At 40.2% G+C, this 15,861-nt stretch overlaps 1 protein-coding gene across 4 annotated transcripts; it reads right to left on the bottom strand.

Moving 5' to 3' along the window:
- Positions 1-1,393: 1,393 nt before the first annotated feature.
- THG1L (tRNA-histidine guanylyltransferase 1 like) lies at positions 1,394-8,575 on the bottom strand. 4 transcript variants are annotated; one of them, XM_036096241.2, is made up of 6 exons: positions 8,355-8,575; positions 7,342-7,518; positions 6,441-6,610; positions 5,567-5,655; positions 4,091-4,198; positions 1,394-3,089 (listed from the first exon to the last, which is right to left on the bottom strand). In XM_036096241.2, the coding sequence occupies exons 1-6, from the start codon at positions 8,543-8,545 to the stop codon at positions 2,928-2,930; spliced, it is 897 nt and encodes a 298-aa protein (XP_035952134.2). In that variant the 5' UTR covers positions 8,546-8,575; the 3' UTR covers positions 1,394-2,927. The 4 variants fall into 4 exon arrangements, with proteins under 4 accessions (XP_035952134.2, XP_035952135.2, XP_077922922.1 ...); XM_036096242.2 differs by lacking the exon at positions 8,355-8,575 and adding an exon at positions 7,755-7,828; XM_078066796.1 differs by lacking the exon at positions 4,091-4,198.
- Positions 8,576-15,861: the final 7,286 nt, after the last annotated feature.

Genomic DNA, 15,861 nt, shown 5'->3' with positions numbered 1-15,861 from the left:
TCTTTGGGTCTTTACATTATCACCTGAAATGTGATAGAAATAGTACCTAACCTACAGAATTCTCCTAAGAATGAAGAGATACTGCATAGAGAGCATTTAAATGCTCTATGTTAGCTAGTTAGTATTGGTTAAGTAGACAATGAAACTATGTTAGCTAGTTAATATTGGTTAAGTAGACAGTGAAGGATGGTTGGATCCCAGTCCTGCATTTCCGATACCCTATGCAAAAAGTAATTTGCATTAACACCAGAGCGACCTTAGTATTAAAGAAAATTCACTGTCTCACTGATTTTCCGAGCACTACTTAGGCAAGTGGAGGAAACTAGGAAAACAGCTCTTGGAAGCCAGGATGATGAAGATTTACGAGACCTGGTTGTACCACTTGTTATTTTTTAGCATGCCGAACATAGCATGTTCAGCAAAACATTTTTGCTTTTTGATATTAAAATGAAAGTCTATACAGAAGGCCAGATATTATCCCCTAATCCAGCACAGCCAAGATGTTTCCAGTTACCTACAAGTCACACAAATCACCTTCCTGCCACCACTCTCCCAAACTATCAACTAGTGTTAATTCTATACTAGCTCTTTCTTGTGTTTTAACATTTCTTTAAGCTTTGGAAAGCCCAAGAGAATGCTATTCTCTACCTTAGAAAGATGAAAATTAATATACAACTGTGAAATACTGGAATGCTGCAACAAACAAAAGCCATCAAAAGGTGTTCCTAACAGCACTACGGGTTTAGCTTTGGTAGGACTATTAAACATCTATTGCTTTCCTCAAAACTTCTGCCCAAACAATAAACAAAGCTGCAAACTGCTGCTAGTTCAACGATTTAAGTGTTCGTCCCCCTATCTTATGACAAAATTGAATCTTGATAGTATCACACAGCACCCACAGGAAGCACATTTCTTTGGGTGGTTTTGTCCTTGAAAGTCTGTACTTTAATGCCTATTATTTAAATTTATCTATATAATTGATACCTATATAAATAGATATAATTTATATAAATTTTGACATATAATGCTATCCATTTACTTATCATTATGTTACATTGGCCAGTCAGGAGCTACATTACCTTATTGCCTCATGTGGCCTATCACAGTATACTGAGGGCCATGTTGCCCAAAGTGCCATGTATCATCCATAGGCATCAGAAGCCTTTTTGGTTAAAAATCCGATTAGCAAACCTCAGATCTTCACAGGGGGAGAGGTGGAGGCTGGAATAGCACTTAAAACAAGCATTCCAAGTAAATTTTTGTATGCAGAAGTCTGTGAATCACTGCTGTGATGAAGGTACATTTATCCTGGCTTATGTAAAGACACATATGTACAAAAGTTGGATTCATATACTGTATTTGTATGAGAAAAATAAATGAAAAACTACACCAAGGGAGTGGAAACCTTTATTTTTTTTTTCCAGAGATTTTATCAATTACCAAACAAGTACCAAATCTCCTCTTCCTGTGTAGTAAGAACAGGAAGGGAAAAAAATGATTCTGACAGATGAGGTATCGATTAGTGAAGGAGGAGACCAGCCGTTGCCTTCAAAAGTACATTTTCTTTGTGGCTGTAAATTCTGTAATGCAAGACCAGGCACTAAAGTGTAGGCTGCCACTTAATTAGTTCTTTTTTTTAAAGATTTTATTTGTCAGAGAGAGAGCACAAGCAGGGAGAGCAGGAGGCAGAGAGGGAGAAGCAGACTCCCCGCTGAGCAGGGAGCCTGACTCGGGACTCGATCCCAGGACCCTGAGATCATGACCTGAGCTGAAAGCAGATGCTTAACCGACTGAGCCATCCATGCGCCCCTTAATTAATTCTCAATAGAGCCAAATAATCTTCCTCTGAAATATGACACGAGGACAACAGGCAATGTGAGTTCTCTCACCACCCATCCTCACTTCAGAGGGGGACCCCTGGCTTCAGAGGCCAGCAACCTGGCAATGTGCCATTACTGCTGCTACTCTATGCTGCTCCTCCCCCATCTACACTGGCCCATCAGCAGGTGGAACTATTAGGTGCCCAGGACACCTGCCACTTGTGACCCCAAGGGGAGTGTTGACCACTCTGCTAATTCAAATGTCAGTATTCTGATTACATAGAGGCTACCTGAGAATCCTTTTCAGGAAGTCCAGCAGGAAGGTAACTTTTAACACTGAAGTATTTAGAGGACACGGAATCAATGTTTTTTCCTCATTATTCATTCATTCTCACACTTTCTTTTTCTCACATACACATAATTCTTTCTTTTTAGAAAGAGTTTAAGTGGCCTTGAAAATACCCTTGGTGAGACAATGATCATGCTGACAACTCCACAAAATCAATCTATGGAATGTTTACACAAGGACTTCCAAACTACAAATTTGTTCAGCCAAAGTTGCCAACTTGGAAACTGGCACAAAACCCTGATTCTCCCTGGAATTCCTGAATTCAGAGGCATCATGCAGCCACCAACCTATTATTTATCTCCAGGTCCAAGTACACGGGTAGGAAAGGTGAGATTTTCAAGGTTAGTGGATTTTGTAGTTAAGAACAGGTGGTTGAGAGTAAAGTTTGGATTCATGTTCTATCATAGGTGGAAAAAGCTTGACAAGTTTTTATAAGACTTATGCCACAATCTAAAAATGATTCATTCTGCAAGGCATAAAATAGTTCTTGCTTTATAAAAATAGCACCACGATTAAAAAAAAAAATGCACTTCTACAGAAGGAACCATGTTCCAACATTGTAAAAAAAAAAAAAGTTCTACTTAAAGCAGAACAAGATAACCACCCCTACCTGCCCCTTCTTTCCCTGCTCCCTTTCGAACCAGTCATGTGTCACTACTAGCACACTGTCCTTGGTAGCAGGGATCCTAGGGCACCTAAGGCCAGGAGACCTAGGGGGTCTTGCATGGTTAAGCATGCCACGGCTAAAAAGCAAAGGATCAGCTGTCTTCACCTAGGATCTCTGGATGTTCCTTCCAAAAAGCATCCCCGATTATATCACAATATAAAGGCACTGGCTTTGTCCTGGTCCGGGTCACCGCCATCTTTTTTCCTTCCATTTCTGCTGGCAGTTTAACTTCTTTTGTTGTGACTTCACCCACCTATAGGTAAAAGTTAAAATACTGACACTGTTAAGTGGGTTTGGGAGAGAAGAGGGGGATATGCAGGAAGTTTACTTACTTTATATACTTCTGAGTGATACATATTTATCAGGTAGATATACAGGTACATTGTAAACATGAATTTGTTTACAATTAAAAACTTCTAAAAAGTTATGTTGCTATATTCTGAAAGGAGATCTTAGGAACAAAGGAGTGATTCCATGTTCCTTATTAGCAATAACTATAGAATTAAAGGTAATTCTACTCTCTCATCTGCATGAAGAAGTATCCAAGCCTGTGCTAAAGAGCAAATGTGCCTTAAAAATACTAATAAGCTGAAGCTGCCAGTGGGATGACTAATTCTTAAGGCACCATTTAACACCTGAAAACATTCATTAAAAAGAAAAACTACTTTACATGGAAGGAGATAAATTTTGAGAAATCATTATGCTCAGAAGCTGGTACAGAGAGAAAATACTGGTGGAATTAAGAATTTAGGTAAATGTACAGACTTATTATAGAATATTTGGTAAGTATGAATATCTGGGGAATCTCCAGAATATTCTGCAAGTGACAGAATCCTCATATACAACATCTTCTACTGCCTCATATTATAGCTGTCATGGGATAGATGGGCTATTTAATGATATTATCCAGTGTGGAAGAAATGTTCTTTGAATGCAAAAATCCTTCTATCTGCAGTGTACCCCTTTATAGGGTTTTATTTTGGAGAGCTTAGGACACAGAAAAATAAGTGTACTAATTCTAAAATCTGTGATGCCACTTAGACCACAAAGATCACTAGCAAACTGACAAAATTAGCACTGACTGACAAAAAAAGCATCCAAAATAATATATAGCATTTCATTTTTAAAAAGATCTAATTCCTGTTAGTGACTGGAATCACATCTGCATACACGTGGTAGGCCAGACAAAGCTTGGGATGGGCACAGGCTTTGGTCTTTCTGACCTCCATTTTTCTTTGGACAGAACAGCATTACCTTCTGCCATATCAACACAGTCCCTTTCCTATACATCAGAGGCTCATTGTTGTAGTTGATGTTGAATTCGGAAAACAAAATCTCATTCTTGTCTGCTGCAAGAGTTCCCTGAGAAAATAAAAAGACAAAAACAGATTTTTATGTCTGCTCTCTGCCCTAATCCTACCTATCCATTCCACCCTCTATCTAAATTTCCACAAACAAATCAAAAAGTGAAAGGGTTTTATCAAACCTCTTATAGATACTAATGAATCTGCATTGTAAGAGCAGTTTAAATCTTATTTAGATGTATAAATTCAAAAAATTGTCTTCTGTAGCAAATAACTGGCTTCAAAAGTCACAACTGTGATAGGGTGACAGGAACTAGCAGTAAGAGCACCTGTTCTGTACTACATACATTATGTTATCTTATTTGACCCTCATTACCCTCTCCATTTGAAAGAACAGAACTCTGAAGCTTAGAAAGATTATATAAATTGCCTAAGGCTAAAGATTGCTTTTATTCTTCTAAGAAAAAACAAAATCTAAACTCAGCTCTTCCAAACTCTGGATAAATCTACCAGTATTCCTATTAATGGTATCTGTAAATCCTCATCATCATCGTTAATGACCACCATTTATCGTGTAATTACAACGTACCAGGCGCTGAGTTAGGAGCCGTTACAACACATCACCTCATTTCAGAGTTAGTCATCCTACAAGCAGCGCTGTCATCTAATGATGAAAGCCAGTGTTTATTAAAGTACTTACAATGTGCTTTGTACTATGCTATGTGTTTTACATGCATCATGCCACTTAATTATCACCATAAACCTATGAGGTGGGAACTATTATTTCCTGTTTCACCTGGGTGGCTCAGTTGGTTAAGTATCTGACTCTTGATTTTGGCTCAGGTCATGATCTCAGGGTCCTGGGACTGAGCCCTACATCAGGCTCCCTGCTCGTCAGGGAGTCTGCTCAAGATTCTGCCCCTCACCCTCCTTGCTCACACTTTCTCTCTCTCACAGATAAATCAATCAATCTTAAAAAAAAAAGAAAGAAAGAACTAAGGCAGAGAAGAGAAAATTAAACAGAAGTCCCTGAGTACAATTATTGGACTCCCAGAGCTTCTACTCTTACCGATGCACATACCCAGCAGGGAATGGCAATGATGAAGAGGCCAAGTGGGACTGATGAAAAAGAAGAGCACATGCCCCGTCTAAAGAAGGCAACCAATATGCAGCCCCAGCCAAGCATTACCATGTGGGAAGGTAGAGCCAGGATCACTAACTCCATTTTCCAGCTAAGGACACTAAGTCCCAGGGAGAGATAGTAACTCACCCACAGTCACAGAGCAAGCAAGCAGCAGAGCTGCTACTAGTTTTTTATATCCTCTCAAAACAAAGCAGTAAAGAGAGCTTTAAAAGAATGCAAAATGCCATGGAAGAGTATAGAAAACCGCCCCCAGCTAAGTATTAATGCAGTAAGATCTTATACCTGTAATCTCTCTTGGGCTTGTACTGGTGTTAGTCCAGACTGTTGTACAAGTGCCCAGAAAACTGTATTATACAGATTATTGATGTGACCTGTGAGAACAGAGTAGCACTGTTTATACATACATAATCTTTATTCAGTATTTGCACTTCAAAGAACATTAGAACTCTTCCCCTCTTCTCTAAAGTAGAGAGATCACAGAGACATTTAGTGATATGCCCAGAACCATATACTGGGAACATGGTGGGGGGAAGTGGTCAAGTATAAACAAACTTATTTCCTAAAAGTTTTATTCTGTCATTTCAGTTATGCTTTACATAAACTGGTTAACTTGAAAATTACACTTAGGAGTACTTTCAAAGTTATTTGATTTAGATTATTCCTAGCACTTTCCCAGTTCTTCTTCTGGCAAAATCAAGATATACCAAATGAGTAAGTCTCACAAACATGTCACCATAGTCATGTAAGGCAGGGGTCACAACTCAAATCACCCACTGAGGCCATCATGAACATAAAAGCATAAAGCAGAGTAGGTGACCCCTGGAGAACAAGAGAGAATGGTAGAGGACTATGGCACACTGGCTTCCGTGTGTGTGTGTGTGAAGACAGCAGTCACTGCCCGGCACAGGTTATGTCCAATACTAAGTCAGAATGATGACCTAATATTGCCAGGTCTTCTGATTTTTCCCAAAAAAAACTGGAAAAATGAAGTATTTACATAAATTTCCCAACTGTTCGATTGTTTTCAACTAATTAAAAAAACCTGAAATATTGCATTCTGAACAAAATACACATGCACCAAAACTGAACCAAATCACCACCTCTAATGTATGGAATTGGTGGTTTTAACTACATCTGTTTATTTGGTTTTACTTACAATCTGCTTGCCGCCAACTGAGGTAGTCCTTTAAGGTCTGGTTGCTAGGATACACTATGACTCTTCCATCAAAGCCTGGGGGATACAGAAGGGGCTGGTCCTCAAAGTAATCTCGCCAATAAAACACATAGCTGGAGGCGAACTGGGAAGCCACGTGAGTCATGAACTTACTTGCAAAAGTAAGGCCATTGGGTGGAGCAAGAAAAGAGAAAATGCATGATATTAATTCAAAACCATGACAGGACCTGCGGGTGCAACAGAGTGATTACACAAACTATTCAGCAAGCCAAGAGATAAAATGTGTTGGGCCAAGAAAAACTAAGCAGCCCGCCCCTCTCCAGTCCTATCAGTAACTTACTAATACCAAATTTTTCTCTGTAGGATGTGATGTGAATTTATGGTTCAAGAGGTTTTTGGGTTTTTTTAGTCTCGGAAGGAAGGGAACCATTGTTTTAAAAACATACCAATTCATTATACGCTTTGTTTTCTGTGAGAGTTTCAATATACTGCCAAATGAGATATCTAATTTGTCTATTTTGAGACCCTCCTTAATTAAAAATTTAAGCAATACTGTAATGCACATACAGGCTGTCACTGGCTAGAGCCAACCTATAAATCATTAATATTATAATATTCTAATGGTCTCGGTTTCTAGTCTTAATATTAAGTGCCAGATCTATCTAGAAGCTAAGGTGATGAGGAATGGAGGGGAAAGAAACAGATAAAGAGGCATATGTGATGTTCAACTATCAGACGAAGTACAAGAGTCTAAACAGAAAATAGACATTCTGCAGTTGCAAATACTGCAGACTCTATCTGCAGTCTGTAAGTCAGAAATTAAAAAGAGCAAAAACCAAATGCTGGTAGGAAATATTCTGAAGGAGCTAGGCCATGGAATTACCTCGCTCTTCTTTTAAACCAATTGCTTTTCCTCTTGAACACAAAGCTGTACTCATCACTCTGTCCATATGCAATCACAATATCCTCCAGTTCCTTCATTACAGTCTGGGCACATTTGGTCATTAGGTGGAGAGCACGGCTGTCATTAGGTTTTGCAAAGTTGTGTTTCTCAGCAAACCTTCATAGAGGGAAGAGAAGAGGGAAAGGGGCATGAATGGAAGAGAGTTTGTCCTTAACACCACATATCAAAAAGACTGCATATAGAGGAAGATATGTAATAGTGCTGTAAGTCTACTAGCCACAACCTGACTCATTTCCTTAAGAACTCCAGTTTTTTCCTGCCCTGAGAAAAAGGGGTATAACTGCTAAGTCTCCATTCCCTTTTCTGTGAAATGGAGATAAAAGTATACTTACTTCATAGGGCTGTTCTGAAGATTAGAGAGGTAAAAAATGTAACTACACCTGGCTCCTTGGAAGTGCTCAATAAATGTTAGTTATAATAACCATTATTAAAATAACACTTTTAAGAATTAAATTCCCATATTTGTTACACTTCTCCCTTTTTTCTGACTCGTTTCCTCCAGAGTCCAGTCGATGCAGCCAGTTAATAATAATGAAACAAAAACATACTATAAAGTATTGCCCACAGCAAGACCTAAAGAGGCCTCTGAACAGTCAGCCCTCAAAGACAGCTAACGAAATAGCCAAGCATTCGGCTGAAGAGATGAAAGGTCACCTGCACCAGGGAGTGACATTTTCCATCACGGCCTCGCTAACAGGTCTCTGCTCACCGGCACTCAGGCCGGCGGCTCACCACGAGCCCACTCTGCCTCAGTTTAACTACTCAAACCAGCTGGCGTTCAGGCACGTCGTAGCCAGCACGTCGGGGCAATGCTCAATGCCGCGCGCTCATTGGCTGTCGCGTTACCCGGTAACCGTGAGCGCCGCGGTCAGCGGTGTTTGACTCCCAGGAAGCGCGGGCACAACATGTGGCCGAGAGCCGAAATCACTCACCGATGGAAATTCCTGCCGTCCAGCCGCACCACCACCCAGCAGTGGGCCAGGCAGGTGTCGTCAGCCTCGAAGTTCCGCACGTACTCGAATTTGCTCTTTGCCATGGTAGCCCCCACCTTCAAACACCGTATCAGAGTGACGGAAGTGCCGAGCCAGAAATCGCGAACTTTAACGTTGCAAGAGGGCCACATTCGCCCCGCGGAAGGTGAACGACCAACAGAGCCCCGCCCCGGAAGTTCCGGTGTCTGTTAGTGGCCGCTCTAGCCATAGTGGAGGCCGGCATCTCTCTCGACTCTCCTTGTAGTCCTTAATCCACCTCCGAGGGTGGAAGGAGGGTTCCATTCTTCCCTTCGCTGTACACACGATTTTTCGCTTTTCTCCTCCCGTCGTGCAGGTCAGCCTACGAAGTTATAAAAAATTCCTTTCTGACCGAGTTTGAAAGTTTAGTTGTGATTTTTTTTCTTCCTAAAGAAGAAAATGTGGAATATACCGAAAAATATAAGAAAATACTTCTTATCACCCCTCTCCCTTCGAAGCATTGTGGATGGTTCCTTCCAGTCTCTTTTCTCTTTGTATATCTACGTTTACACAGGGAACACATAAAATTGTAATCATACACCTATGTAATTTGTATATTTTTCCACTTACCTTGAGCACTTTCCAATGTTATTAAATATTCCGAAGGGCGATTTTAAAAAGAAAAATAGGCTCTTATTCGAACACATGGACGTACTAAATTAATTTACTCAACTTTTTCACAAACACCCAATTTTTTCTTTTTGCTGGTAGATAATAGTAACATTAAACCCTAGTATTTTAATGGTGCTTTATGATTTATAAAGCTCTTTTGAATTCAGTACCTACTTATTTTTTTTACACTCACGAAAATTATTCAAATAATATAAAAGAATATATGATGAAAAGTCTCTCACTGACTCCTAACTCTGTACTTCAGACAATCGCTGTTACTAGTTGCTTGTATATCCAATCAGGGATAGAGAGAAACATATATCTACATCTATATCTATATCTCTCAAACTACCTCAAAACAACAGGAATAAAGGAAGGATGGGAACGTCATGGATTTATGCCCTGGCTCTGCCACTTAATAGGTGACCTAACATAAGTTACTTTTCTCTCAGCTCCCTTTGTTAAGTGGAGACACCAATTCCTCCCTTGCTTCCTTCTAAAGTTAATGTGAGCATCAAAGGACATGATGGCTGCCATTTGTAGTATGGATATACACACACACTGGTAAAATAATATTCCAAGGTGATGTCAATTTGCAACCAAGATCAGGAAGTACTTAGAGGAAAAAGTTAAAACACACCAAAAGGAAATAATCACACAAATTCACAGTGTGGGGTCTTTTATAAGATTACTAACCTGACTTCTTAAAAAGATAAATTTCATTAAGAATAAAAAAAAGTGAAATGAAGGAAGGATGGGAAAAGGTAGGACACTGTTCCATAATAAAAGGGATTTAAGAGACATAAAAACCAAATACAATGTGAAAATCTGGAATGCATACTGGCCCAAAAAATATTAAAATTAGCTCTAAATGCACCAGGAAAACCTGCAGTTACAAACAGCTCTAAATTTTAGTGGCTTACAAAACAAATATTTATTTCTTGCTCAAGTCATTCATAGGCTCCTAAGCTGGCTGCTGCTATGCTCCTGGCTGGCTACTGCTATGCTCCTGGCAGATGTTCTGAACTATGTGTCTTCTCATTCCAAAACCCAGGCAATGATTCAAATGGCTTCTGCACTACAGGGTACATCTTGCTGCGCACATTATGTTTGCTAAAACATATTACAAATATAGTCAACTGCAAAGCTTATAGGGCAGGGATGTATTGTATTCCCACAGGGAAGTAAAAAGTGAGTAATTTTGAACAATAATGCAATCTACTGCAATTGTATATTAGTTGATAATAGGGAATTATTGTTAATTTTACTGGCACAACAATAGCAGTGTGGTTAGGCAGAAGAATAACTTTAATCTTAGGGGATACATGAAGAAAAAGTGGCAAAATATTAACAATTACTGAATCCAGTGGTGGTCATATGGGTATTTATTATTTTTCCAATTTTTCTACATGTTCTGGGTTGTGTCACCCAAAAAGGTATGTTGGAGTCCTAACCCAGGGTACAGTGAATGCAGATGTAATCAATTAAGATGAGGTCATTAGGGTGGACCCTTAATCCAATATGATGAGTGCCCATGTGAACAGAGAAAACAGAAACACACAGAAGAAGAGCACCATGTGGAGAAGGAGGCAGAGATTTGAATGACGCATCTACAAGCCAAGGAAGGCCAAGGATTGTCAGCCATCACCAGAAGCTAGGAGAGAAGCATGGAAATAGGTGCTATCATTATTACCATTTTACAGATGTGGAAACTGAGTAGAGAGAGGTTAAGTAACTTGCCTAAGGTCACAGAACCAACAGGTGGTGATGCGAGAATTCCAAACCAGGCATTTTAACTACAGAGCTTATGCTCTTAGCCACTCCTCATACTACCTCCTCTTCTCTCTCTCTTTCTCTGTTTTTATTCACCAGCTATACAGTAGTTTCTACCTGTACAAATTATTGAGTACTTCACTGAATCCTCAAATCATAAAGGTAACATGGGTCATCCAATCCCTTAATTCTCAAACATAATTTATTCATATACAGCCTTTGTGAATTTTGTCATTTACATATGCTACCTTATTTTTAAAATATTTTTCTTTGTGTCAACTCTCTTCTTTTTAAATCCTTTTATTGGAAAAAAATATTTTTATTGAAAATGAACATACATATGGAAAAGTACACAAAACACGATGTAACCAGCACCCACTTAAAAAAGAGAACATTGGGCGCCTAGGTGGCTCAGTCGTTAAGCGTCTGCCTTCGGCTCAGGTCATGATCCCAGGGTCCTGGGATCGAGTCCCACATCGGGCTCCCTGCTCGGCGGGAGGCCTGCTTCTCCCTCTCCCACTCCCCCTGCTTGTGTTCCTGCTCTCGCTACCTCTCTCTCTGTCAAATAAATAAATAAATTCTTTAAAAAAATAAAAATAAAAAAGAGAACATTGTCAGTTCCCAGGAGTCCATTTCAATTATTACTTCTTCTCCTTTCCAGAGGTAATGGCCTTCTTAACATCTATAACTTAGTTGTGTTCATTTTTTTAAAGTAATCTCTACACCCAATGTGGGGCTTGACCTCATGACCCCAAGATGAAGAGTTGCACGCTCTACCAACTGAGCCAGCCAGGCACCCTAGTTATGTTCATTTTTAAACTTTATATAAATGAAATCTTCAGTACATATTCTTTGGCATTTGGTCTCTGGATTAACATTATGTTTGGAAGATTCAACCAAGTTGGAGTGTAACTGTAGTTCATTTGTCTTCATTCTTCTGTAGTATCCCATTGTATAACCATACCAGTTTATCCACTGTATTGTTGAATAGATATTTGGGTTGCTTACATTTTGGGGGTGATTATGAAAAATGCTACTCTGAGATCTCCCCCAGGTTTATCATTTAATACCAGGTACCATTCATTAAATACTAGCAACTTTACATTGTACTGTACTAGCAACATTACATTGACTATCTCATTTATTCTGCACAGCTGCCTATCGAGGTTGGATTTTCCAACGATGGAGTGTGGCTCCTATCCTTCAGAGCTGGAGCTATCAAGCCACTGCATTATCTGTTCCAAGAAGGAAGAAGGAGAAAGGGGAAGAGGGCAAAGCTCACACCTCCAAGCCAAATCATCTCTCTTTATCAGGTTTTTACTAAAGCTACACAACTTCTGCATTTGTATTTTGAGCCTTCCTTCTTCCTTAACTGCAAGGGAGCCTGGGAAATATAGTTCTTTTATCTGGGCACTTGGCCACTCCAATAATACAGGATATTTCCTCCCTCCCTCCCCTCCTTCCTTCCTCCCTTCCCCCCTTTCTTCCTCCCTTCCTTCCTTCCTTCCAAAAGAAGGGAGGAGTACCTGGGTGGCTCAGTCAGATAAGCGTCCAAGTCTTGATTTCAGCTCAGGTCATGATCTCAGTGTCCTGGGATCGAACTCCGTATCAGGCTCCCCACTCAGCAGGGAGTGGGCTTGAAGATTCTTTCTCTCTCCTTCTGCCCCTCCCCCCACTTGAGAGCGTGCATGTGAATGCTCTATAAATAAATAAATTTATTTATTAATAATAAATAAATAAATTTATTTATTAATAATAAATAAATCTTAAAAAAAAAAGAAAGAAAGAAGGGAGAATGCTATTGCATGGGCAACTGGGAATTTCTGCCACAACAACCAACAAGAGTTATAAAGCACAGCCTAACAGGCCCTGTACCCTGAACTCTAACTCCCAGCCTGCTCTTTCTACCACCTTCAGCCAGTCTATAAGAAAAGAAGTCAGAGAAGGAAAAGGAGAGACAGAGGGTGGTTGGAAATTCCAGGGGAGGTGTTACTTTCTTCCCTCCCCATACTGCCCTCCACCACCTGCCTTGAGTCCCTCCACCTCCCACCCCCAGAACAGGTAGTAGCAGGATGGGGGAGGCTTCAAAGGCAGGCAAGAAGGGAGGACTACTTCCTTACTTACCAGCTGGGGACCTGCAGAGTTTTCCTGGTGCTGTCACTGTAGCAGGGTACCAAGAGAGTCACTGGGAGATCCTGATAGGTATTACCTCTTCTGCTCCCCTTGAGTTTGGGGGTGTGTGTGAATGTAGAAACCAGTGACTGCATGACACTTGGAGGTTTCTGAAGCAGCCTAGACCAGTAGATGAGAAGGATCAGCAATGTGGTATGCCTGAATAAAGGATGGGGATACCTCACTGCAGTCCCCCTCAGCCTTTAGGGCCTGAAAAAGGTCATCATCATCATTGGTTCCATAAGAAGGAGCTCAGAGGTTGGGGCGGGGAAGGCTGGAGCTGGGAGTAGCCTCTGAGACCACTGGGCAAGTAAAAGTCATCCCTCCTGCAGAAGATTTGGAGACAGAGTGAGCTGGAAGGGCCAAAGGCAGCTATGGCTGTTCCTCTCTAAGGGATCCTTGGAGATTAGGCTGGTGCTAAAAATGACCCCAGGATAACCATGTACCATGCCAACGCAGGAAGAGAGAAGACTTCGCAGCACCAGGTGGAAGGCCAATTACACAAAAAGGCCTCTGCTTTGCCTACACTTCAACCCAGGTGATGCAGAGGATCTCAGAAACAGACTGTGGCTTCTACCTCCATTTCAGATTGTTGGAGTGGGAGCAGAGTGAAAGAGCAGACCCAGGGTCTCCTACTCTAATGGCCCCTTCAGTAATAGGCCTGGCCAGTGCTGGGGCTGCAGGGGGGGCACTTGTCACAAAAAGACAAATACCGTATGATTCTGGAAACTCAATGAGTTGTGTAGTCAAATTCATGCTAGGGAATAAGGGGAGTGGGTGAAGGGGAGTTATTGTTTAATGGATATAGAATTTCAATTTTGTAAGACAAAAAGAATTTGGAGATTTGCTGCACAACAGTGTAAATGATGTACAACACTATTGAGCTGTACACTTAAAAATGGTTAAGGTGGTAAATTTTATGTTACGTGTATTTTACCACAATTAAAAATAACTAAAATCCTACATACAACAGATATTTATGACCTAACTGGACAGTGATCTCTATTTCCAAAAATTTCTATTACTTAGAAGATCACTTATCACTGAGACTGACAGAGAAAAAAATAATTGCCTTTGGTGTGGAAGTCATATTTCAGTTTGTCTTCCCTGATGCTGACTCATTTCATTTGTACTAAGAGCTACATTATGTAAATGAAATTCAGGTTGGAGAGGGGTAAGAAGAAGGAATAATTTGTCTCTAACGTCTCCTTCCTGCTCTGAACGACTCTAATCAAATTTCTGGCTGGGAGCAATGTATACACTTCCAGGAATGGACTGCTAGTTCTGTCATGATTTTGAGGCTGTTAAAACATTAGCATATACCAGGATATACATGGGTATAAAATTTAGAACTATTATTCTAGAATAAATTAATGATTACAGGGCCTTAAAATTGCTATAATATATTTGTTCTTTGAGATGCAGCTCACATAAGTCAGAGTAAATGGATTTTATTTCTAAATAGTCATCAATTGTGTCCTAAAATGGACTTTTTTGTCAACTACCAATTCTTTCTCTACTTAATAGAAGTTCCAGAAGTCATGAGGATATGGTCACTTGGAGGGCTTGGAAAAAGATATTAGGGAACAGAAAGGGGGATTGAGATGTATGTTTCCTAGTCCATTTGACCTTGTTACCACTTAATCCTGCAAATTTACTCATTCATTGAGCAAGTATTTCTTAATTTCCTACTTTGTACTATGCTCAATGGGATGCAACAGCAAACAATACAGCCATGGTGCCTATACAATGGAGTTCATGGCCAGCTGAGGAAGATGGACATTAAACAAAGAGTTTCACAAGTTAACTGTTGGACTAGAATTGTGTTAAGTGTTGTGAAATGGGTTGGAGGCCCTGCCCTGATTGGGCAGCTGGGGATGGTCCATGAAGTTTTCCCTGAGGGAACAGTATTTAAATTATGACCTGAATAATGAAGTCAAAAGACAGCTTGCTTCATATCTTCCTGGAATTGTTGAATTTAATGTTGAATAAACATTTTGCCAAAACATTTTACTTGTATAAAATTTTGGAAACAACCCAAAATAATGTGAGTTTACATACCATGGATCAGCCAATTAATAAACACCTATTGGGCCCCTTCAATGCATAAGGGCACTGGACAAGGTACTGACTGGGAGGATTAAATAAATAAATAAATAAATATTTAAAAAAAAAAATGTCTTCCAAGTGTAAGAAGCTTACCAAGTTTCCAAACCATATTCTCATATATTATCCTATTTTTCCCTTTCAATGAGTCTGTGGGGGAGGCAGAACAATAATTCTCTCCATTTTATAAGAAAAGAAAAAACTTTGTGGGAACTGGTTAAGTGATTTGCCCAATATCTAATGGCTTCCAGAACTAGGACTAGAACCCAGTCCTTCTGATGCCAAGTCTAGTATCTCCACTCTACCAACTTGCCTTGCTATGTTTTTAAGAAACAAAGTGGATAGCTATTGTTTTTACCTGCCTAGCATCCCAGCATCCCTCTTTCTGTCTCATGGCAATGGCACCCCAACTGTCCTTCCCCTGCCAGACCATTTGGTTTATGTGGGGAATACCTCACATGTCCTTTGCTCCAAGGTAAGCACATGACCAAGACCGCTGTAATGTTTCAGTGTGAATTAGAAAAAGGCCCCTGTTTCCAGCAGATATAGTTGCAAAGCTTTGGTAAGTATGACCACACTGGATTTCAGCCCCTGCTTGTCCTCTTTGCAATGACCAACCTGCACAAATATGATGGCCTCACTAATAACTGAGACCTGGCCAGTAAGGTTCAGAGATGTGCATCTGACCCAAGCGAGGTCAATAAGACAGTCTGACATGCTGCTAGAATGACTAGGAAAAACAGATTCTCTTCCTATTAGAAATGCT

This window comes from Halichoerus grypus, chromosome 2 (genome assembly GCF_964656455.1).
Source record: "Halichoerus grypus chromosome 2, mHalGry1.hap1.1, whole genome shotgun sequence".
Taxonomy (NCBI): domain Eukaryota; kingdom Metazoa; phylum Chordata; class Mammalia; order Carnivora; family Phocidae; genus Halichoerus; species Halichoerus grypus.
Note: the sequence above shows the minus strand (reverse complement) of the source record. Positions and strands in the feature narration are given on the sequence as shown.